The sequence below is a fragment of the Gasterosteus aculeatus genome, chromosome 15 (assembly GCF_964276395.1).
Source record: "Gasterosteus aculeatus chromosome 15, fGasAcu3.hap1.1, whole genome shotgun sequence".
Taxonomy (NCBI): Eukaryota; Metazoa; Chordata; class Actinopteri; order Perciformes; family Gasterosteidae; genus Gasterosteus; species Gasterosteus aculeatus.
Window position 1 is genome coordinate 7,056,847 of NC_135703.1, and position 24,303 is coordinate 7,081,149.

The 24,303-nt window shown below is 45.0% G+C and overlaps 1 protein-coding gene across 22 annotated transcripts in view; it reads right to left on the reverse strand.

Annotated features, from left to right (window-relative positions):
• eml1 (EMAP like 1) overlaps positions 1–24,303 on the reverse strand; it is a 39,666-nt gene that overhangs the window by 8,271 nt on the left and 7,092 nt on the right. For 2 of the 22 annotated variants that reach the window (XM_078089936.1, XM_078089935.1), the window contains exons 1-8: positions 20,469–21,069; positions 7,171–7,353; positions 6,952–7,005; positions 4,896–5,034; positions 3,824–3,871; positions 2,929–3,057; positions 2,736–2,764; positions 1,732–1,758 (exon numbers count right to left, since the gene is read on the reverse strand). In XM_078089936.1, coding sequence (XP_077946062.1) covers positions 1,732–1,758; positions 2,736–2,764; positions 2,929–3,057; positions 3,824–3,871; positions 4,896–5,034; positions 6,952–7,005; positions 7,171–7,353; positions 20,469–20,535 — 676 coding nt within the window. In that variant the 5' untranslated portion in view covers positions 20,536–21,069. Of the gene's footprint in view, positions 1–1,731; positions 1,759–2,735; positions 2,765–2,928; positions 3,058–3,317; positions 3,516–3,823; positions 3,872–4,895; positions 5,035–6,951; positions 7,006–7,170; positions 7,354–9,347; positions 9,513–19,922; positions 20,011–20,468; positions 21,326–24,303 lie in introns of those variants that run through there. The other 20 variants (XM_078089941.1, XM_078089940.1, XM_078089938.1 and 17 more) reach the window with 14 other exon arrangements.

Genomic DNA, 24,303 nt, shown 5'->3' on the forward strand with positions numbered 1-24,303 from the left:
TAGTTTTTAGGATGTGAGGACACGTGGGACGGCACTGAGCGTCTGGGGGCCCCCCGCGCTCTGATTACTGGAATGACGCTGACATTGTCACCCAGCAAAGCGAGGGTTGCCGTACTCGAGTGTCTAGTAACAGATCTGGAAGTACTGGCTGGGAGACTTGATGGGGCCGCGATAACTGGGCAGATCAAGGAGAGAGAAAGGTGACAAACTCCCGGACTCTTTTAACTGGACGTTGAAACTTGGGGGTTTTCTGACCGGCGGCACCTTGCCGGCGCCGCCCTTTCTGGTCACGCCCGCCTCGCTGCTTTCTGAGGACTGTCGGGGGCCGGCGGATGAGCGGGCCGCGGCGGCGAGGCCGCTTCTGGTCCCCGTCCGTTTGCCGGAGCGGCTGAGGTAAATCTGTACTGTGACTATAATGTGGGTGGAGGGGGGAGAGAGAGCAGAGGATCCAATGACGGAGAGGAGTGGTGGAGGTTGACGAGGCCGGTTGGGTGGAGGGGGCCAAACGGGGACAAGCGGGGCGGAGGAGCAAGAAACGTGAAGGGTGGAGGAGGTTGGTAGAATAAGTTAGAAGCCTGTAGAGGCTGTTTGTTGTGTCACACGTAGTGGAAAGCCTTCTACAACCGGTAAAACACATAAAGGGAAAGTAGGAAAACTGACTGGGATCCCCCCCTCCCCATTACTCCCACTGTCTCTTCAGTAAGATCCTCACTGGTCTAAACCTGAGTGTCAGGACCCAGCAAGTGGTCCCAAGGTTAAAGGTGGGTCAAATGTAATGTTTTGATTTAGAATATCTCTCTTCAGAATATGATTTGCAAAAATAAATGACCCTTCAATCAACAATATCTTACATTGTTCTTTCCATGAAATGTCTTAAGAAATACTATGTTTTGTTCTTTGAATTACTGCCTATTTTTTTATGTCTTCTAACAAATAAACTGTGAAGACAAGGAGAAAACAGAATGTCTGTGAGTAAAAGATTTAGATCCTGTTTTCGTTTTTTTGCAGTTTTGTAATTTCTTACTGAAGGGGACAAAGATTCACGACATTACGCCAATTGAGAAAACTACAACCAGTAAAATCAAACAGACTTCAATAGGAACAATCCCCTAAAAGAGAGAGACTGAATGTGTTTGTGAGGCAAAAGTCCTTTTTGAGGGCCGGGAACATGATAAGAGCTGCAGCGAGGAATCACAGAACAGAGGAATCTAGTGTACGCAGAAGAATTCAAAGCCACTGGCAGGGAGCTAGTGTCAGAAATTGCAGTGTTGTTACTATGGTGAGCGAAGCTAAATGCCTTTGAGCTAAAGTGAGGTTGTGAGCAAACACAGCAACCAACCGCAGTTGAACAATAAAGTGTGGAGACACACAAGTGCAAACACTCCAATCACGCTGAGGTTAGGAAGCATTTGTGTGTGTCAGTTAATTGAGTCTAAAGGCAATTAAAGGAATGTAACTTTCACACACACTTTGTCAACCCACTCCTGCCCCTGTCTGGACGGCTCTCTGATCATCGCACCGAGGGAAACCTCTACCGTTTCTGGTGTCAGAATGTTTCGGATGAGACGTCCAAAATCATACGTCAAAATAATAGACCTTATTTCATCCTCTGTCTCTGCACCACAGCTCAGAACAGAGTCGATGCACGTGCAGAGATCAAAGCGAATCCTCAGCGGTGTGCAGAGAGCTGCGTGGGCAGGGGGCTTTGTGCAAGGGGAGGGGGGAGCCTACCTTTGCAGTGGGTCACACGTCTCATCCCTTGTAAAGGTCACAGAGAAAGACACAAGAACCAGGTGAGGCAGGTTATGGCTTCCTCACTTCCTGGTTTGTCCTAATATGGGTGCACTTCCTGTTTGCGGGTGTCAACGGACAGCGACCTTTGTCCCGAACGCTCTTAATGGATCATTTCTGTGTGCAAAACCCTCTGCTCATATGTGGTGAGGGAATAGAATGGCTTTCTTTTACTCTCTCTTTTACTGTTTAAAAACCTCACATGCAATATCACATGTACTTGACTTAAAGGCCATTTGGTTTAATCAAACCAACCGATTTGCATGTAATCAGTTCAGGAATTGCACGCAAGCATTTTGTTGGAAGGATTTATTGCTGGAATTATCATTTGTATGGGTTAACCGTCTCCAAGTGGCAGTTTATGTCCATGGTCCTGAACCAATTGGGCCGCCGGGCAGGATAATCTATTTGAATAATCTATTCAAATGTACAGTAACTGCAGTGCAGTGTGGGTGATAAAACCTGTAGTAATCGTATGATTAGAGTTTGCAAATAAACAAATACCAAAGAACGTGTATGAGTCTGTTTTATAAGTGGATAATATTTGCCATAATACAAAATGTTTGCTCTCCCTGCGGTTGGCTAATCCATGTGGCTACTTTCTCTGTTTAAGATGATTCATGTAAAATCTAATTCATTTGCTCTTGGAAGGTTATGGTGCTAGTTGGTCTTGACAGCCTCCACGTCTCCTCGGTATCGGAATAATGTTAAATTGCACACAACTGAAGTCCAATTTAAAAAAAATGCAGAAATAGCTTATTGCAAGGGAAAAATGAGTGGAAGTTTAGATGTGAAGATGGAGCAGTGGATGAAGTGGACTGGTTACGTGAATGAAGGACCGCGGAAAGGATGAATGTTTCATCTGGAGTTGTGTTCAATGGCTCTCAGTGGTTTGTATCATAGCGTGAAACTATCGCGTCCTCAAAGGTGCAGCTGGATCTTACCTGCATTGAACACTGGATCCCTCTGTTTGCTGCAAAGTAAATGAGTAAACAGACAGCTGTCATTTCAGCATCCCGCCTACAGATAAACCAGTGCGTGCTTTGGGGATTTGAAAATGCTTTCAAAGGAGATCAGCATATTTTCGGCTGTGTCAAACTGAAAGATGAACGTGTCACTGAAGACAGTTTGTGTTACCCGTCGCTTCGCTTGCCGCTGGAATTGCTGCCGGTGGATCCGGCACGAGTTCGGTTGCCCTTGGAGTCGCCCGAGTCTTTCCGCGTGAGAGTTCCCACGTGCTCGTTTGAGTTGGCTCTCCTCACAGTGCTGCAGCGAGCCAAGATGGACAGAGACACAAAAAAATAAGAAGGTCACAAAGAAACAGGCCAAGAAAACTACCTGACGCTGCTTTCCTGAAACTTCCCTGCAGTTCGAGAAACGAGGAATATTGAGTTGTGTCATGTTTCAGCTGAAGGGCGGGCCTTAACATGTCTTCACTCTCAAAAAAATTTAAAGCAGCGTAAGAAAGAATTTGCACCGAAGCAAAAGAGACCCCAAACTGTTATCAACACAATGTCAGTACAAACCTGTGCACATCTAGGCATTGGGTGTGCAGACTGCCGGCCCATTGATAACAATGAAAAGGCTCCATCAGCAATCTAATGGCCAGTGGGCCCAGTCACATAATCCGCCCTGTGGGAGAAACGTCTATTCAAACCCTGACAGTAGCCGGTGGCCGTTATCCCTTCTGGAGAGCCCGTGTGTGTTTGTTCAGTAAAGAGAAAAATAGAAAGTGTTGTTTGCTGTGTCGTCCCACGAGGAATGATGGTAATTGGGCCGCAGGGCATCGTGGAGGGCTGTTGTGTGTGTACGCCAACACTGATGGGATTCAGTTTAGATTAATCCCAGACACGGACTGTACAATGAACGCCGAGTCAAACAACAAAAAGTGAATATTAGCGATGAGAGAAACGACGCCATTACCATGCGACTTGAAGATGGTTTAATAACGGAAAATGATGATTAGCATGCATCGGAGCTGCGCTGCAGCGATGATGTTATATCGTGAGCGGCGACGCACTGATCCTCTCACCTCAGGGGCAGGTAGAGAAATCTGGCCGAACGATACAGAGAGGACAAACTGGACGGATTTTGCAGGACATCACATTGAAGGTGGACAGGACATAGACAGGATATGACATCATAGTAGGAGAGCAGAGAGAGACAGCACACGAGGGTGGACACGCGTGACGCAGGAGGCGGGACACACAGACCACAACACACAAAGACAAACAGCCTAAAAGCATTACATATATCCTAATGAAAGATATCGAGGTTTCTATGAGGAAGATTGAGAATTCCAATGAAAGGCAACTGCAGCAATTTGATTGATACCTTGATTCAGCACAGCAGCAAGAGTGGTCATTTATAATCTTCATTTTGATCCAAGCAGACACTGAGGTCAGCTGCTTTGTATTTTTGGGGGGAATATTGAATTTTCTAAACCTTAAACCCTGGTTATGTCACCGTCCCCAAGGTTCATTATAGCCGACAAAGGGTTAAAGCTGTACTAGTTTAAGTAATCCTGAAGTTAATAGACAAGACACACTTTTACTGGGTTTGTCTTGCTGTTTTGTTTTTAATCAAAAATCTTCATATTTATATTACTTCATATATTGCGGAGCCGTTTCTTTATTGTTCTCTTAACATGAAGGTGAGATTCATACCAAAGTGTCAATTCTAACTCTTGGAAAACGTCCGTGAAGCAGGAATGACATTAGACATAATAGAAATGAAGGAAACAAGGACACGGGGAAGTACACAGCTGGTTGGATTGGAGCGGGTCCCCGCTGCCTGCTGAGCTTCATTATGGTGACGTCCTCCAATGATGGGAAAAGGAAATTGTTCCACTGACGGATTGATAACCTGCGCTCCACATGCATGTATAAACACACACGCAACAGAGAAGCAAAGATGACAACAGCACTTCTCTGTTTATCAGCCGCGTTAAATGTTGGCCGCTAGTGATGATAAAAGGTCAGACGTAAGACCATTTACGGCTTGAATGATCTGACGTGGCACCGACACGGAGGACTGAAAAACATCTAGGGACCAATAAAATGTCTTGAAAGACACATAATACACACGAGACCTGTTTTCCTCACCTCTTGCTGGCTGGAGTGCTGGTGTCCTTCCTGGACCCGGGTCCAGACGGGGAGGGCAGGGTGCCGCTGCCTTTCTTTGGTAGAACGGTCCCGTTGTTCACTGTGGGCCGTAATGGCAAGGTGGCGATCATGGGCCTGGCTGCGAGGAAACAAACCACAGGGTCAGAATTAAAAGCTGGACACGAGACCAGAAGCAGGGTTGAGGTTAACACGTTATGAGGTAAAGACTTGTGTAACAGGAAGTTGGATTGGAGAGCATGCACGGCGGGAACACGCTTATCGAGATCCCGGTCTTTATGCTTCTTTCTACAGCATCCTCATAATATTTTGTTCCAAAGCTTTTCCCACATATCAACCTGTTATTAATCCAATCAGTATTGTCCTAAAGACAAATTTGCAGCAACAATAATCACATAAAAAATTGAATCAACTTTTAAATTCTTAACAAACACAATGGTAAGGCAACAGCTTTCATAAGAATACCAAAGGGAGAGAATCTAGACTTTGAACTTTGTCTTCTGCTCTAAAAACATGTTATTAATGTGAGTTCTGTTCACTTCAGTGGAAAGTGGGAGGAACCCACACAATTTGTTTGGTGGGTTAATGCAATAATTATGTTATTAAAAACCTAAATTGAACTGTAATTCTTTATAATTTTACCTTTGGTGTACAGTGTACTAATTATTCATGTTTGATGTGTGTAGCCTTAAACACACGCATAAAACCACTCACTCTGCAGCGACATTATGCTCTTCAGTGAGTTTACAGAGACATGAAATAATATAAAATTATAAGACAAAATTCACCAGAGAAATCCTTAATGTAATAACAATATGAATTCACACTTGTTTTTCTTCTGTTTATTGAGAATATTGTTTTGTTTCACTCACATTTCCATACCGATGTATGATAAAAGATAGTTTTCAGAAGGTGGTTTGACAACATGAACACACACACACACACACACACACACACACACACACACACACACACACACACACACCAGTCAGGCGAGCCTAAGAATAATAAATGGAAGCTGCAGCTCTTTCTGCAGTGATACATATTTAATAGACCCCGTTTCATCCAGCAGACAGACAGACACACTTATGTACACACACACAAACACACACACTCACACACACACACACACACACACACACACACACACACACACTCACACACACTCACACACACTCATACTGCTCTGTTATCTTTCAGGTTGTAATTATGCAGCAGGGCAAACTGTGGTTGTAGTTTTATTAGCATGTTGTACAGGATCAATGTGTGTGTCCGTGTGTGTGTGTGCGTGTGTGAGTCATGTGGTTTGTTTTCTCTTTCTAAAACACACCATTGTGCTCCAGTCGAGAGGAGCAGGCGGCTGAATCCCTGCAGCTAGAAGTGGAGAACAATAAGAGAAAGCCTCTCAGAGTCTGAGTCATTCTTCAGCTCCCAAATCGAATCAAACCTAAAGTCCCATCGTTCACTCCAGAGACTCGAACCGGCAGCAGTTTCTGTTTCATCACTCAAACGCACATTTAAGTGCATAAATACTCACCTCTGTGGTGAGGATTCCACTTATACATATACAGCAGATGCATTTTGACAAATGCAGTACTGTTACACAATAGAAACGTCACGTGAACGGGAAAGTGTATCATTGATTAATAAATGGTGTTCAGTGCTTTCTTATTCCCGCTCCAGTGCTTTTTGTTACTTTCTACATTCCTCAAAGAAAACAGGCTGCAAAAGAGTAATGTCAACTTAACAACAGGTCCTTCTTACTTAACTAACAACATATTATTAGAGCAGTAAGGTTGCATAAACAGAGGAAAACATAAAAAAGTGCTTTGCAAGTTGTGACAGTTTATTAATAACTTGAAATGCTCAATTGATTAATGGACAATATGCGGAGCTTGAGACCTTCTTGAGACCCGGATCCCAGTGTGTTGCCCTCAGGCAGTGAAGTGGGGCAATACCATACTGTGTGTACAACATAACACTAGCAGGCAGTGACACCAGGCCTTGTTAGTGCAGACGGACCTCACAGTCAGCCTACCTGGCTTCCCAACATTGCTGTCTGCTGATGGAGACTTTCTCATCAAAGCAGCGTCTATACGCACGACGCACGGCATGTGAAACAACACCGCACAGTCCAGGAGGAGAGAGGACAGGAGGGAGAGGAAGGGAAATTAGCTGGAATTAGGAGGAAAGGAAAACCCGCGTGTCAGGAGGAGGAGAAACCCATGAAAAACCCTTGCGGGTGTAGCCGTGTTACCTTTGGTGGGTCCCCTGCGGGAGCCCATGACCTGCTGCTCCTCGGACACGTTGAGCCTCCGCACCACGTCGGCCAGAGCCGACTTCAGCAGCTGAATCTCGTCCTCCTGCATCTGGACCCTCTGCTCCAGGGAGGCGATGCGGTCGGTAACCTCCATGCTGCTGCCGGCGGACGCGCTGTCATCTGAGGGAACACGGTCGAGATCGGGTCAGAGGTGAGAGAGAAGTGTCACGGGACATGCATGTGCTAGTGTTTTATAGCGTCTAAGATATGAGTAGGTCAGGGATGTCCACTGTTGTTTACAGCAATTTGGGAAAAGTTGATAGAACTCTTTGTTTGTGTGTTTGATGCAAAGCCACAACCAGAAGGAGGTTAGATTAGCTTTTCATAAAGTGATTTAACGATAACATCTCTAAAATACTTTATTATAGGCATGATTGTCAAAACTCATCTTATTTAGTTCAAACAATGTTGAAATGTATTGCGTTAAAGGAATATGGGGAGATGTATTTCAAATTCTTAGGATGGGTTTTATGTTCTATGTTGAACTGTCAACCTGTCACTTCTATTTTATGCAGATGGAGACAATAAGGATAGAAAAAGGAAGTGCAAAGCCTTCAAACAGCAAACGCCTTTCATACCATGAGCTTATGCTTTTTATTCTCTCAGATTCTTTGCAAAAGCCTCTGTGGTTCAAAGAGCTTATTCAGACTACAAGAACCCATTTGATGACCTGCCTCTGCCTGTTTGGTTTAAACTTTGAACACGTTATCTTCACCTGACACCCCGGTGGAGGCCAAGCACCGACCATCAGGGTCCACTTTATTAATAATAACACGCACACGCGGGGTCTCCTCCATTAAAAACGCTGCGTTTCCCTGCCGACTTGTAATAGCAGTCGGATGCATTATGCATCAGCGAGCAGCCATCTGGTGATTAGGCAGATCTGCAATCTGGGGTCCTTTGGAGAATCTGAGCTGACCCTCTGCTGCCTGTTAACATTATGGAAATCCAACGAAGCTCTCGGCTTCTGTAAAATACATTATTGAACAATGACGGCGTTTGAAACACACCGAATGTGTGAAATGTCTGGATTTCTGGTGTGAACAAAGTGGTGTGATGAGCCGCAGAGTCGCCGTGATAAACAGAAGCTGCTCAGGGGATTCAGGACGTCCCAGACCAGAGCCTTTGCTCAAATATTTGCTTGCAGATAATTCTTTTAGAGCTTGGTTTTTTTTTATTACCAACATAATTTTGCAATATCAAACAATACAATAATTTCAAACCAGTGTTTCGAGTTACAATTTAGTAAAATACTGCCGAAAAATTCTTACGATATATATAATCCTTCCTGTATGTATATTTACATACAGGAAAGATTAGAAAACCACCAAAGCTTGGAGACATCAGCTTCGTCTGGATACATTCAACCATAATAATGATCAATATGTAATTCTGTCTGTACAATTAATTATTGAAATGATCTGTAACAAAAGTCTGTTTTGTGTTTGCAAGACCATCTTTATGCATCACGTCAAGTGTCTGGAAGTATATAATCCCCACACGGTATAATGAAGTCATTTTAATTTAATTGGCAGAATATGCTGGAGAGGCAATTCAACAAATTTGTTTATGAGTGGATGAATCCCATTAGTGAGTGAAATCCCCCCCGTGCCCGTAGCTGGTTCTGAATTGTTTGAGTCGAGGGGACCGTCACTGAGACAGGAAGATAAATTGGTGCATTAAGCAGATGGGACACTTGATGCTTGTGGCAGAAAACAGAAATCGAAGTATTTTCAGAACAGATATTTGTCGTAGTGTGCATGTATTCACATGCACACATAGTGTTCACACAAAGGTAACCCTTTAGTCACTGTCACAGCCATTAATGGTGGTGATTAATAGCTTGTTGGACACGAAAGAAAAGATTTCACAGACACACTGCTCCACATTGACAATATGATTCCATAATGAAACAGCACATCTGGACGAATGGAGGCGGATGAAACAACCGGTGCATTATTTAATACATTACACTCCCAACAGTGAGGTGTGATGTGCTCATACATTCACTTACAGACTCCTGCAAAAATGCTTTTCTGTTTCATGCGCACCAATCTTCCTCCATCTGAACACACAAAGCCCTTTCCACAGGATCCTAATAGATTTCTGCTCACCTGAGGCGCCCAAAAACAAACACGGCCGCTGACACAGGAAACATTTCAAAAAGGTAATATCCGGAGTACAGTGCTGTTAAAAAACACAGTATATATGTCCTCCATACATCTGACAAACTCTGACCTGAACAAACATGGACGCGTTTTCTCTAAATCTGTGGCATCAAAAAGCATCCGGTGAGGAGGGACGCTTCATTTAACCTCTGAGCCGTGACATCATCAGTGAGCGAGAAAACAACAGCTTCTGTCATCTGTTCAGCATCTGTTGTGGGTCTGCTGCCGACACGGACACAACGAGAGCGCGATACCAGTCGCTGAAGTACAATGAGAGGCTGTCACGGCCACGGTTCCCCGGCCCTGCGCTGACATCCTCCGTCTGTCACCCTGCGCCCCCGTTGAGCCCCCTCGGGTGCAAGTTAACGCACCCTTAACACGCAAGACGGAAATGGGAAAAGGTCAGTCGGAGCACTCGTTGCCTGTTTCCTAAGAATATGCGCTGATGAAGGTGTTGACCACAGCACAGCCGTGCTCTGCTTAAGTTGTCAATCTTCATTTCATGACAAATCCATCACCACGTGCCCCAGTGGACACTCGTTCATCCCCACACAAAGCAGCTGATTTCACCCCGGCAGCCTCCTCACGCCCCGGTGCTCTAGTCACACCTGTCAGCAGGCTGCTTAAATTACATCATTTTCTGTCTGTCTTCCTCAGCTTGTCTCTGGATGTCTTTCTCTGTCCTCCTCATGAAATTATCCGCTCGATATGTGGCCGGATCTCTGAGCCCATCTATCTGCTCCTTCTAATGCATCCTGACACGCTGCACCACCCCCCTCCTTGTCCCCCCCCCCATTACGCTCCTCTGCGAGGCCCTGTCATTCTGGCAGGACCACCTGCCAGCTTGTCCATTACTTCAGCCAGAGACAGGCAAACAGAGAACATCTCCCCCGGATCCCCACCCCCATCTCCACCTTATCCCTGAGTCATCTACTGACCTCATTGCCATCAATAATAAACAGTGGAGCGCATGCTGTGACCTCCTCGCCCCCTTCTGCACTCCCAACCACAAAGATCAATGAACCGAAGGAGTAAAAACGCAGTAAACGCTTGTGATCAGTACGGAGGAAGAGCTCTCACGTTTTGAGCAAATCCGTGGCAACCTCATGCATAAAGTCTCTTCTACTGCGGCCCTGTGTTGACGTCTGGCTTTCTCGCCGAGTCCGTCACTGCAGCATTCACAGACTTGCACTTCCTATGCTGTATGTAGAAAAAAACAACGGCATGAATTTGAATACACACTCGAGGAATATATTAAAAAGTTATGATACCAGCTGTCTGGCCATGTGTCCACATTCTCCTGCTTTCATCCACTGACATCCAGGGTGATTGATGACAACTTTCTCTTCCGTCAGCGGCGCCAAACAATTGATGGAAAGTTCTGCGGGCAGGTTGAACAATGTTTTTTTTGTTTTTTTTAAACCACAACCAGTGTTAGCAGAAAATCAACGCAAAAAGGAAACGGCCTGTTACAACATTATGACAAGGAATCCCTTTTTTTCCAGAGAGAAAAGGAAGTGCTGATACCACTACTGCCGCATGCAGATAGCAGACAGCACTTTGCAGGCTGGTTTTAATTTCCATGCATGAATGCAGGCGGCACACTTATTAGTTCAGTCTGCTGCTGGCTTTGCTGATGGAAGTCCGGCCTCATAGGATTACTTTTTATGCCAGGAGGTGCAGGAGGAAATGATTTAGAGACTGGCAGGGAAAATATGAATAAGAGTGAATGTATTAACATGTTCATCATCTTAAGTTAACAAGTGAGGAGGCTAACGCTAATCCTCATCAGGGCCATGGATGTCTCTCTGATAGCAATCCATTCAAAAGTTGTTGAGATGGTTGGAAGAGGAACAAAGCGGTGGACCGACCGACAGAGCTGCATCACAAACGTGGCTAAGAAGCAACTGCTTCTGAATGGCTGGTTTACTCAGACATGGAACAGAGTTCTAGAGAAGAAAATGTATTTCCCCGAAATCGCAGCATTTAGGAGATTGCATTCAGGCTGCCTCCGAGGGCTCTTGCTGGCTCGGGGGTTAGAACCCTTAAACAAAAGCAGGCGGGGAAACCCTCAAACACGACCCGAGTGAAGACGGAGATGGGAATGTGTGCGCGTGTAGATCATACATTTTGTGCGTCGGGGTCAAAGTGGAGCATGGGGTGGGAGGGGAGGCCGACAACCCCCGAGAGATCCAACTGTCCTTGTACGAACACGTTAAATCCTTCCTTCCTCCCGTCGGCTGCATCCTTCCTGGGGTCAAACCGAGGTCAGGTGGGCGACAGCTCCGCGAAAACAACGTGCAAAATAAGTTTTGAACTTGTCACTTTGTATTTTGGCATCGCTTTTTTGTGTCGGTGCATTTGAGCAAATATTGTAACAATACTGGTGTTGCTCTTGCAATATTAAATGATAACTGTGGACTGTGGTGACTATTGGTTCAACTTTAGACCTTTCTGAGACGGTTTGAAGAAGCCGAAAGCCACAAAGAGAAAGTGATAAGAGTAAAAAAAGAGGTAAAAAGACATTGGCCGTTCAAGCAGAGTTTCGGCTCTAAAGTTACTGTGACACCACAATCCAAACACACAACACACACTGTTTTCAGTGAAAGAAGGCAGTGGAGTGTTCAGAGGGTGGCACAGGCATTAAGCTGGATATATGGAGCAGATCTGGTCAAAGCTGCTGAACCTTAAACTCCGAGGCTGTGATCTCCTGGCAGCAGGCTTGTTTGTGTTCCCTCTCTCTTTCTCTGCATCTGCAACCTGTCTGTCGCCCAGCAAGCTGTGGGACTACAATGGACAACGAGGGCCTCTGAAGGATTACACTGAAAACAGGGCTTGGCAGTGAAATATCTGATCTGTGGTCTTTCTCTAACATCTGTCCCCTGTTCCTCAGAGCAGAAGGCTGAACTGTACCTTCTGGTTATAGAAAAATAAACACCCATAAAAAATGATATTGACTTTTCAACAAAAGCATGTGCGCTAAAGAACATAGATCATGTTAACACCTGGATAGTTCAACACCAGCGGATGTTTCAAAAACAATCAAAATCTTAATATTAAATCCAACTGTGGTTTTGATACTATTTATGTATTTACAGTGTGTACATTCCATATGGTTGTATTAAGTGACTGAGTCTGACATTTCCATGCAGTATTCAAATGATCCTCACACTCTTGAGGGATTCGCGGAATATTTTCCCGCAGCAACCCGTGACAGTCTTCTGTCTCACTGCAAGCAGAAAAAGGTCAAAGCGTGAAAGGACCTTTAAATAACTTTTGTCCCTCAGGTTGCCGGACAGAAAGGGATGAAGGGTAAGCAGCCTGCACACAACCCTGAGAACAAACAAATCACGAGTCTGTGCAGATATGTTCTTCAGAGTGCAGATATGATGAAGCCATACAGATAATAGCTCTGATGTTGTAAACAGACATCGCTGGTCTCTGGATGACAAAGAAGCTCTTTGCTGAATCTGCATGCGTCACTGGGTGGAGGAAACTGGGGTCGTCTTATATTTGTGAGCCAACAAAATTTGTAAAACAAAATGCAACAACTAAACTGGTAACATCAATATAAATATGGTGAATTTCCGTGACACTTCCACTTTCCACTTATTTGATTGACTAAAACTTAGACTGGAATTATAGTTCCAGTAATGTACAGTATACAGCATATATGATTATAGAATAAAATAGGTCGAGGTTAAATTCTACATGACATCGCTGTTGAAATTAGAGCAAAGATGGTAGGAAAAAGGCAGCAAACGGCTGAAGATAAACACTTATTTCTCCTGTGACTATTTAGGGAATAAAATCGACTATAGAAGCACAGATTCATGCTCGGCTCGAGTCTCCGGGCTCGGACAAAAGCCTCTTTCTCAGTCTCAACCTTTCTCAAAAACGGGCCTTTGTTCCTCAGTAACAAACCACCAGGACGGAACAGGAGGCAGGACTCATGTTCAATCCAATGTGTGTGTGTGTGTATGTGTGTGTGTTGTTCCATCCAGTAAAAGTGACGCTTTAGGAAACCCAGATTTCATTGGCGTGAGGATTGTCACACAGTCAGAGACTTATAGAAATATGAAATAATATTCTTGATGGCTTTTTGGTGCGTCTCCGATCCTAAACTTTACCCGGAAATGAGCTCACACAGGTTTTTTGGTGAGGATTTAATATATTCAGCGTTCTCGCTTTCCACTCAACAAGCCATGTCTGCTTTTACATGCAGTCTATTTATATAAACTGAGCTTTGACATCAACCACAAACACACCTGAGCCTGTCGCATCCAGCTATTTTCAGCTTGAGTGAGCCACAAATCTAACTGCGTCATTCAATTATCTTTGACATCTGGGGTGACAACGGACCGCTGACACGGGTCAAACCAAGCACTAGGTACAAGGATGTAATCTTCTTTGCTCAGTTATAAGATTCCTAAGGTATTTCCAAAGTGGCTCCTTTGAGAATGGGCCAGGAGTGCTGCAGAATTTACTAAACCATTGTTCATTTATTGCACATTTATAGCCCTGTCGTTCCTGCTACAGTACACATGCAAAGAGACAAGAATGATGAAGGATTTCTGAAAGCATAATGAACTGTAGCTGCAGTCAAATTAATCAAGTTAAATCATATATAGTCAGAAACTAAGAAAGTGCCCCGGAACAAAAAAAACCTCTATTCAAAGAAGGCACAAGTAGTCTTTGGTTACAGCATGAACTCTTGCTGCAGCCCCGATTGACAAACGGACAACAAAAAAGGACAAAACAAACCATGTCGTCATGTCCATCCTCCTCCCTCTCATCTCCGCAGCTGGCTCCTTCTTGATGAATCTATTTTTAATGGAATTTCTAATGGGATTCTCCCTTTTTCCCCTCTCCATCTGTTACAGTCCGACTGAACACATGCAACGCACAAGCACACATATGCAGAGTCGGGGCTTTCCCCTTTGGTTCCATCGACAGCAGGTGTGAGAGACCAATTAGTGGGGCCGCGCCGCCGCTGAGGGACGCCGCGCGGGCGCCGAGAGGTTAATTATTTCTGTTCACATCACAACGGGCCAAATGAGATCCTGACCAGGATGTTTCCGAGATGAGAGCCATCAAATCAGTGGGTCGTGAACTTTGGCCCTCTGGAGACATTGTGCTGATGGAGACTATTACCATACATATAATCAAGCCCACCCTCACCTTGCCACAGTAATTGAATTGATCATTTATTAATCTGAACCGGTTTGGTGATTCGCTGTGGGATTAAAACAGAGATTTATGTAAAGACATTCACTTGCATGTGCACATGAATGTGGACCAACCGTGCTCATGTAGACAGACGGGCTTATTATATCATTAGAATCGTCATTTGTACGTCCATCATATGAACTATATGATCATTTGAATTGCTGTTTTCCTTTCTTGTGTCGCTGTGATTTGGTGATTCATCACTAGTCTTTTTTCCCAACAGGTTGTGAGTAAGTCAAAGCTCTTCTGGACACATTCAGTGTGGAGTAGAAACGCAGTCTGTTTCTGGCTCTTTCATGGCATCTTTACCCATCTGTGACGTCCCGCTTAGGACTCGTGCAGCCTGCGTGTGTCTTCTCCTGACCTTGTGATGGTATGCACACACACACACACACACACACACACACACACACACACACACACACACACACACACACACACACACACACACACACACACACACACACACACACACACACACACACACGCATGCATGCATAACCAGAGAGCGCTTCCTCCTTTCATGTTCGACTGCCAGAAAAAGGGTCAGTGTATATATTTAGCACAGGAACTCATACACTGCTGGTTCACATGCTTGATTGTTTTAGTGGGTCATGAGGATGAGGCTACGTCAATGTGAGCGGAGGAAAAGATGAGGGAGGGAGAGAGAGAGAGAGAACTCTTCAGCCCAGGAGGCTGTTTTCATGAGTACGCCGACTCTGACCTTGTTTCCGAATAAAACACATTGTATCGCATGATAACCACAACACACGTCACAAGACATAATTTAACAGGAGGTATGATTTCCTAGAAAGTTTTAGAGTGCAATTGACAAGGAAATATACATTTTCACATTTCAAATGTCTGCAGAAGAGGAAGAAAGTGCCTCTCTATCGGTGAGACAACAGAGTGTACCTCGATGCTGCTGACGGAATGCTGATCAACATATTTGGTCCATTACAATACCAACCATTTGAACAGAGAAATAGCAATTTCAGTTCATCACAGCTCAAATTCAATCCTGCAAAAGTTGCTTAACAGAATATTAATCTCAAACCTTTTCGATATTTGATTAATATGTCCAAAATCGAAATGCAGGGAAAAAATAGCTAAAATAACCATTGGATACAGTTCTAAACAAATATGTATACTATTGTAATATATGTCTATTCACTGACATTTCTCTGCCTGACTGTAGCCTAGACAGTGGACTTGGGCTGTGTACATTTTTGCTAAAATATCAACCTGCTGTTTGCTTTTTTGTATAATTTGACTGATGCGCGCACACATGTATACACACACACACACACACACACACACACACACACACACAGCATGACTCTCTCCCCTGTTTTAGACAACACACCACAGAGCAGCGGACGCAGAGTATCAGCTGCACAAACTGAACGTAACAAACACACGTTGATTAAATGAGCACACCGGCTCTCAGCGGCTCTACTCTGGTCGTGAAAGTGAAAGAGAAAATGGGAAGCAAAACCTTATCAGGAGGAAAGGGGAGAAAACCCGAGGGAGATAAGGAGCAGGAGGGGGTGAAACCAAACCGACTGCTCAATATATGACTAAATAAATAAGAAAAAAGAAACAAAGAGAAGAACTCTAGTCTCCTCTTGGTGCACTGGGTGCAGTGAGACACAATGAAAAAGCCACGTGTGTGTTTGTGTGTGTGTGTGTGTGTGTGCTCTCACTGACACGGCAGTGGAAAATCAATGTCAACCTTTAAATGAATCAGCTGTATTGGATGAGCTATCCCACTCAGGTCGATATTTATTAAACTGCTACATGTTGAATTATGGCAGAGAGGCACATCATTTCCTAACACTCGTTTCTCCTTGTTTCTCCATCGACCTTTTGTGCATTTTCATGTGGACGGGAGGAAATATCAGATCGCAGGTCAGCTTGCCAGAGGGTTTTTACTATGTATTGATAGATGATGTGGATCAAGTGGAGGAGCAAAGAGGAAGAGGAGTAAATATTTTGAGGCATAGAAGAGGAAGGAAGACATGACACAAAGTACTTTGATTCCTCACTTTAGGAAGCAATTTTCAACCAAGACTCATAGTAAATCAAGGAGAATAAAGGCCCTGTCAATACCGTTTGGACCGAAGCTTAAAATCGAGGAAAACAAAAGTCAAACACTTCACCCACGCATCCGGGAAGCGTCATCTCCTCCTCCCCGGGGGCCCTGCTTGGCTACTGTGGTTGGTAATGTACGCAGGGCTGTAATCCTAATCCCTCCACACGTTGCCATCGTGAATCAAGGCCTGGCTGGAGACACCTATTGATGCTCAGCCGGGACGGGGAGGAGACTGGATGTCCCCTCTCCTGTGCGTCAAAACACCCCCAACAAACACCCAGCGATTCTCCGTCGCTATTATTTTGTCATCCACTGCACCGCACGTCTGTCACATCCTTCTGCACTTCTACTGATTCAGACTCCCCTCCGTCCTCTCCAATGGACTCAGATCTCTCAAATGAGTGCAGGCAGACGGATTAGTTTGGACGGAGAGAAAGGGTCCTTCGAGGTGAATACAGGAGTGTGTGGTCGTCAGGGTTACAGCGCTGTGAGGGAGCTGGATTTACATCAGGAGCGTTTTGTGTTGGTGTTCTCGTGATTTTACAGTAATGATTGTGAACGTTGGAGCTGCACATTTCACCAGCGCAACACAATTGCTAATCATATTCCAAAGCACAGCCTTTCTAAGGTGCTGAGAAATAAATTCTCTTCAGATCACAGCCGAAACCACTTGACAATCAATAATTCAATGGACAGGAATACTAATTTAAATAATTTTGCCAAACATGAGCTACGAGCTGTGTAGGATCTGGGTTTAGGCACAGGGGTGTCGTGAACAGAAGGTGAGAATACAGTACAGTGAGAATGTTAAAAAGGCTAAATATTTAGTAAGGAAGTTAGCATGCTGCCACACAAAGTGCTCAGTGATCAGAGCAAATAAGAAAACAAATAATTTAAACAACTCGGTTTCCAAAGTTGAAATGTAACACTAGAAGTTGAAAAAACACTCCTTCGTCAAGTCATGGTACGGCCTGGAAAATGGTTGGTGGTAATGTAACATCAGGTAAAGAAGCTTAATCAACCAGGATGGTCCTTTAAATTGGTGATAACATCGAATGGAAGATGAACAGCGCAGATTAATTTAATCAAGTCTGTCCTTTTCCAGGAACAGTAGATTCCAAATTTGATCAGACGCAGGCCAAATGCTTCTCCGAAGGATCCACTTCCTCCATCAGCGAGTGTGCCTGCGTGCCTGAGTGCGTAATGGGGGCTAATTGTCAGTTAGCCTGAGCTTTCCACGACTTCCTAAGGACAAAGCATGCAGCCTGCCTGCGTTTCTGCAGTTTAGCTGACCTAGTCTGTGAACATTAGTCTGGTTGGATGCTCCACAGCACACCAGCCGAGGGAGAGGCAGAGGAACAGGCGAATGAATGACATCATTGGCTTTTGCTTTGAGTGGATCTGGATCCGTGAGAGCTGGACGGCTGCAGCAGAGAAATATGACATCACTTTCAGGCCTACAGGCCTCACACACACACACACGCACACGCACATACAAACAGGTCCTGCAGATGTGTAAGAACGAGCCTTCACTAAAGCTTGTACACAAACACACACTCACACCGTCTTAACTGAGGCTCACCCAATTAAGCAGCTTGTTGTAACAACAAGCAAGACACTGCACCCTTGCCTATGTGTGTGTGTTTGTGTGTGTGTGTGAGAGAAAAGCAAAACGGCGTCGGAGGATGAAAAATCTGCTGCAACGGCAGCTAAGCATCCCGTCTTATTTCATCAACTTTCAAACGTGCTTTTAGGCCGAGACATGGCGAGAAGTAAGAGGGGGGATTGTAAGGAAAATAAGCACTTAAAGCAGAAGTTGACTAATGCGGATTGAGCGGACTAAGTTTAGTTTGGAGTTGGAATGTAAAGAATTGCTTGACTGCTTTGAGATAAAGCTCATCTCACCCGTCAGCTCTGACCCTGCAGGGCGAAACACAACTCCGAAATGCTCTCTGCTGCCACACTGTCATTTCTGTTTCATTTTAAGTCCAGTCATTTCCTCATTCCACACTTCCATTTGTTATTCTGGTTCTGTATAACACCGTTGCACCGGTTTTGGAGTTGTTATCTTTTGCTTTGTTGGCACTTTGCTCATGAATACAACTTGTGAGTAGAAAAGTGTTGGTTGTTGGTTTATTAGACTTGTACCATTTGGAATGGTGGCTCCTTTTTCTATCACGCAAACCACATCAATCGGTTACTAGTGATCTGCATTTCACAAGTCATTTGTTGGGTCACTTATTGACATGAGCCATACAGGTGCAGTAAAATAGTCATTTCTCTCTTTCCCACAATGGAAATGTGAAACCTTAAAGACATCTTTCGGTTTCGCATTAGATCTACATCTCAACTATAAGCTTCTCTTGATCGTCCGTTTCTCTTTGTCCCCAATTCCTCCTTCGTGATTGCTATCAATTTAATGAGGGAAGTCCACGTGGGATAAAAGCTTTTAGCTGGATTCTCGTGAGGTACCCAGTTCCTGTGGAGGGAGAAGACTGACGCACTAGCCGCCATGCAGGCACTACCATCGCATCAAGTATACACTGAAAAATCTTAGATCTACATAACAAACAACACGGACGAAACACTTAAACGGGGGGGGACTTTTCTGCTCTCTTCATGTAGCTGTTTCAATGGAGCTCAAATCCGCATTACTGCTTTGTTTAAAGGCCCTTTGCCAGTAGTATCCATATGAGACACCGGTGATTGTGTTGGGGATAATCCCCTTTGTGCAGGGGGCTCACTAACTGCAGTTTATCAGCACGCAGGCAGAGAGGGGGCCATTAAACTGAGCAACACACTCAAAAACAAATCAAAATGAATGTCACGTTGAATTGAGATGCACTTAGAAAACATTGCAGGATGTTTTTATAAGCATAGTTTTGTTGTTTGGGTATTTCTTAATACTAGGAAAGAAATAAACAGGGGTTTACCAGAAACCGGAGCTTCTTGGATACAAATCTTAAACTGATGTCATACTGATGTGTCATGCTGCTTTTCTCCTTCCCTGAGTCACCCTCTCCAACCCATAACATCACCAGCCTGAAGCACGGTTTCTTCCCTCTGCCAGCAAATAAATGACATTAGGGCAGCAAAGCAACATGAGCAATAATGTCCTGCTCTGTCATCTCCGCTCTGTGTCATTCAGCGAGCTGATCGCAATCAGCCAACGGGGCAGAAATATATTCATAACATACCTCCTCACATCGAGCAGAACCGGAGGAATCGGGGCAGCTGCTGCGAGCGGAGGACTGTTCCTCACCCTCCTGGTGTCTTGTTTATCAGCATATGATGGCTGCTGGCTCACAGACACTGTTGACATTATTCTGGCCTTGAATCCAGATACTTCCTGTTCATGCTGAAGTGTGTTTTTCCATAATGGAAATTTAAATATTCACCAAAGTCTACATGTTAGCAAATCAAATGCTATTGACCCATTGTTGAGATGCATAAACTGAACTCCTTTTCCATCGAAGCCCTCAAAGCTGGAGCCACATGTCTGCAACACGCACACACACACACACACACACACACACACACACACACACACACACACACACACACACACACACACACACACACACACACACACACACACACACACACACACACACACACACATTGACTTGGTGTCAAGTTTGGACAGTCAGCTGTTGTCCTGTCAAGTCCAGAGAAACAACATGCAGCTGAGCGGATGGATGGGATGGGGGAGGAAGGGTGAGGGGGGGGAGAGTTAGTTTTACCGTTGCAGAACTGGAGCAGTGACGAGGTGTCATACAAGCTGCTGTAGCTGGAGAACCCGTCCTCCATTCTCAGCCTCTGCTCCGCTCCTCTGTTATCCACCGCTCCTTCTTCCTCTCTCTCTCTCTCTCTGACTCCCCTCTGTTGGTTTATCGCTCACTTGGCGTCCGAGGCGCTCCCTCCATTCACTCTGCACGGGTCAGGCTCCCTGGGCGAGTCACCATGGCAACCCATTCACTCCCACTGTTTCACGTGAACTCCAGCCCCTTCTTCTCCTTTTTCCACCGTCTCCTCACAAACAAAGTCCTGAACTACAGCAGAAAACCCTCCCTGCTGAAAATGCACAACAAAGTTGTGGAGGCTTGCTGATGCTTTGGTTTCCTCCAGGGCTTGTCCTCTCCTCCTTCCTGTCCTCTTCTCGTCCTCCCGTCCTCTGCGGCGGCAGCCGGGTGTCGTCAGCAGCCGCTGATCTCCAACAGAAAAACAGCTTTAAGAGGGCTTGAGCTGAGCGCGTTACTGTGTGCGTGCGTGTGTGTGTGTGTGTGTGTTTAGATAATGCTCGGGGGAGCCCAGCCTTCCCCTGTCACACAGTGTGGGCGAGTCAGAGCGCAGGGGGCGGGGCCTGGCGTGAGATCCTCCTCCTCCTCTCAACTGGCGGGAGAGGAGAGGGGAGGAGAGGAGGGCAAATGAGGAGGGAGGAAAGGAGGAAAAAGGGGTGAGGAGAAAGGAGGAGAGAGGACAGACAGGCGGGGGTTAAGTGCAAATAATGTATACAAGCAGGAGAAAGGTTTGGAGAACAGAGAGGAGAGTCAAAAGCAGAGAGTAGAAGGGAGGAGAGAAAAGGTAGGAAAGGAAAGGAAGTAAGAATGAGAAGAGGGGAGGACAAGATGAAAGGAAAGGAGATAAAAGGGAGAAAAGAGGAAATGAGAACTGGTGGGAAAACTAGATCTTGTTTTCTTATCTAAGCTGTATTGTTGCTGTTTTTTATAACTGATGTGTTTTCCTGGCAAACATAATTTTCCAATAAAACTGAACGGAGTTTTAAAAATTTGATTCTATATATATATACACACATACTCAGAAGTTACTATATGGTTCTGTGCTGCTTTTTCACACCGACACACACACTGTTTGTAACGGTATGGAGTCACGTGGGGACACACCATAACAAAACGAACTGTCGAATCCCCCCTTTGGCATTTCCTGCAACCAAACACTGAAAAGTGAGCGCTGGCAGGGCATCTCCGCCGTGGCTAAACGTGGTAATCATTCAGCCCCGTGTCCGCCTGTCTAATCTGCCCCGCTGCAGACAGGCAGAGGGATCCTTGAAACAAGGACAGAGAATGAAAGGGAGACTTGGGGAATCGAGGAAAGAGAGAAATAAATGGGATGGAGGGGGAGGGGGATGGAGAAGAAAAAGAGAGTGCTTGAGGAGGGTGGGTGGTACAAAGAGAAGGGCCGAATTCAAGAGTGAGTAGGGTGGGAGTTGGGGGGGAAAAGTGGGATTCCCTAAAAAAAATGGAATTCTAACTGGGGATTTCGCTTGGGAGGGAAAGGGGGGAGGAGGGGAGGAGCTCCTTGCATTATTTATAATTCAAGCGAACAGGAGAAAATAACAAGCCAAAGAAAACAGTGGCCTATATTCATGTGTGAAACATCCCAATGGATCACAAGACAAAATAACCCGGCGGTGAGAGCGGCCATGAAGGGATCCATTTGTATCTCTCGTTGTTTGATAGTAGCACAGCAGGTGGGACACAATCCGTCCGTGTGCAGCTCTTTCTGCGCAGGAATCCCTCTTGGAATCCCATCAGGTTCAACGGCGGCCCGACCAGTTTGGACCTTTAACAAGAGGATGAAGGAGATGCGGCGGGGCTCCTGCTAACGCTTGAGCACTTCATGGTTCAAGGCCTCCTGTGTTTTTGAACTCAGACGCTTTCTTTTTCTCCTTTCGTCTGCCTCAGGAACGCACTCTGCTTCACTTATTGCACAATAGCATCAGGCCCTTCCACACCCAGTGGCAGCCGGGATCATGGGAGAGAAAAAGGTGTATTTTGCAACTGAACACTGCAATAGTTGTTTAAAAGTGGAAATTTAAAAGGATGTCAAAACACATACGAATGAACATGTGGTGACTTTAACACTGTTTGTACACAGTGCTCTTTCCTACAGTTTATCATTTTACGCAGACATTGAACAAATGCATCACGTTCTTTGCATTTTATATGATAAACTCAAACATATTTCAGAATGTTTTGGAGTCAGATACAGGAAAGAATTTCATCCAGCTCCTCTCCCGGAGTCCCCGCAGTAAATAGCCTTTGTGTTTTTGTTCCAAAGACCTCAAGACACACTGGTGTTTTGTCTGAAGGGGTGCAGATTATTGCTAATCTCATTCTGGGGCAGATTTGGGATCTAGATTAGGGACAGGTCTGGTTTTTGTGTGTCTGTCTCACTGCTCATACGCTCGCGTGAGAATAGGCTACTAAACTAAAACTGGAATATATTCCCCACAAAATCCCCCCCTCCCCCCCGTAGGGCCCTAAACCCCACCTACCCCGCGGGGGGCAGGTGGTGGAACCGCTGCTGCTCCACAAACCCTCCCCTTTCCGCACCTCCCTATTGTCCCCCCCTTCCACCACCCATCAGTGGATCGAGAGGGTGCGTGCACATACACACACACACACACACACACACACACATACAGACTAGCACAATATAAACAGGACAGTGTTGTGTAGAGTGTGAGGATATCAGTCACATTTCTACCAGCCAATACTTGCTAGTTGCTCCGTACCCGCTGGATGTTTAAGCCATTGTTCGCCAGCAACAATTTACGACTGCTATCACAAAACTTCTCCATACAGTACATTGCAAATGTGTTGCAGGACCAAGTCTTTGTCACATATAAATGCAAACGGAAATAAATGTAAGGCTGCTTCAGGTGGGATCAAGAATGAGTGCATGCAACTATCTTGCTGTACTACTTTTGACAGACGTTCAGTGTCTGTTTCTACAGCTGTGCTCCGATGAGGCACTTTAAAGGTCGTATTCAAACTGAGCTGGTTGGTCTTTTTTTTTTTCCTCCCACCAGAACAGAGAAAAATAAGTGCTGACATTTGTTTCACCCACAGACGATCAGTCAGTCTGTCATTCGTTCAGGATTATAACAATCAAATCCAGAGCGAAAGAGGAAACAAGGTCAATCCTCTGTGATTCAGCCACCATCTGTGTGCCTGCCTTTTTCATTGAGCTGTATTCTGCTTCACCCCATGAATTCATTTCGTGGCCTTAATGGTTTAAATGAAGATCACACCTATTAAAGATAGAGGCCTCATGAAATTATTCACAGGCTGTCAAGCTGGACAGCTAAAGACATCAGGCACATCTTTATTAAGTTGTGTAAAGGTTTGCTCTTACTGGCTGAACATTACAAATAGTACTCCTGCTGGAAGGGAGCAAAGGTCACCCAATAAAAAATCATGACAACGCGAGGTGGAGGATCCGGGAAGCAGTGATATCAGTGTTATTTAATAATTTACCTCTCATAAAGCTCCTGTCTTCAGCAGTCTGGTTATTACAACAACTCACTGCCTCACAGTTCAAGTAACAATAAAAGACTGCCGGGCAAATTTTAGACCAATATTATTATGTAGACATTATGTAGAAGGATGACAGGTTTCCACAACAAACAACCTTTCCAAACAACTATTGAAAGGATGTGATTTGGTCCACACATTCATGCCAGCATTCAACATTTAAAATAATATTCCTGCTATTCCTTTGATATTCATACAGAGTTGAAAGAAACATTTAGCAAATAAGTACATTTAGTAG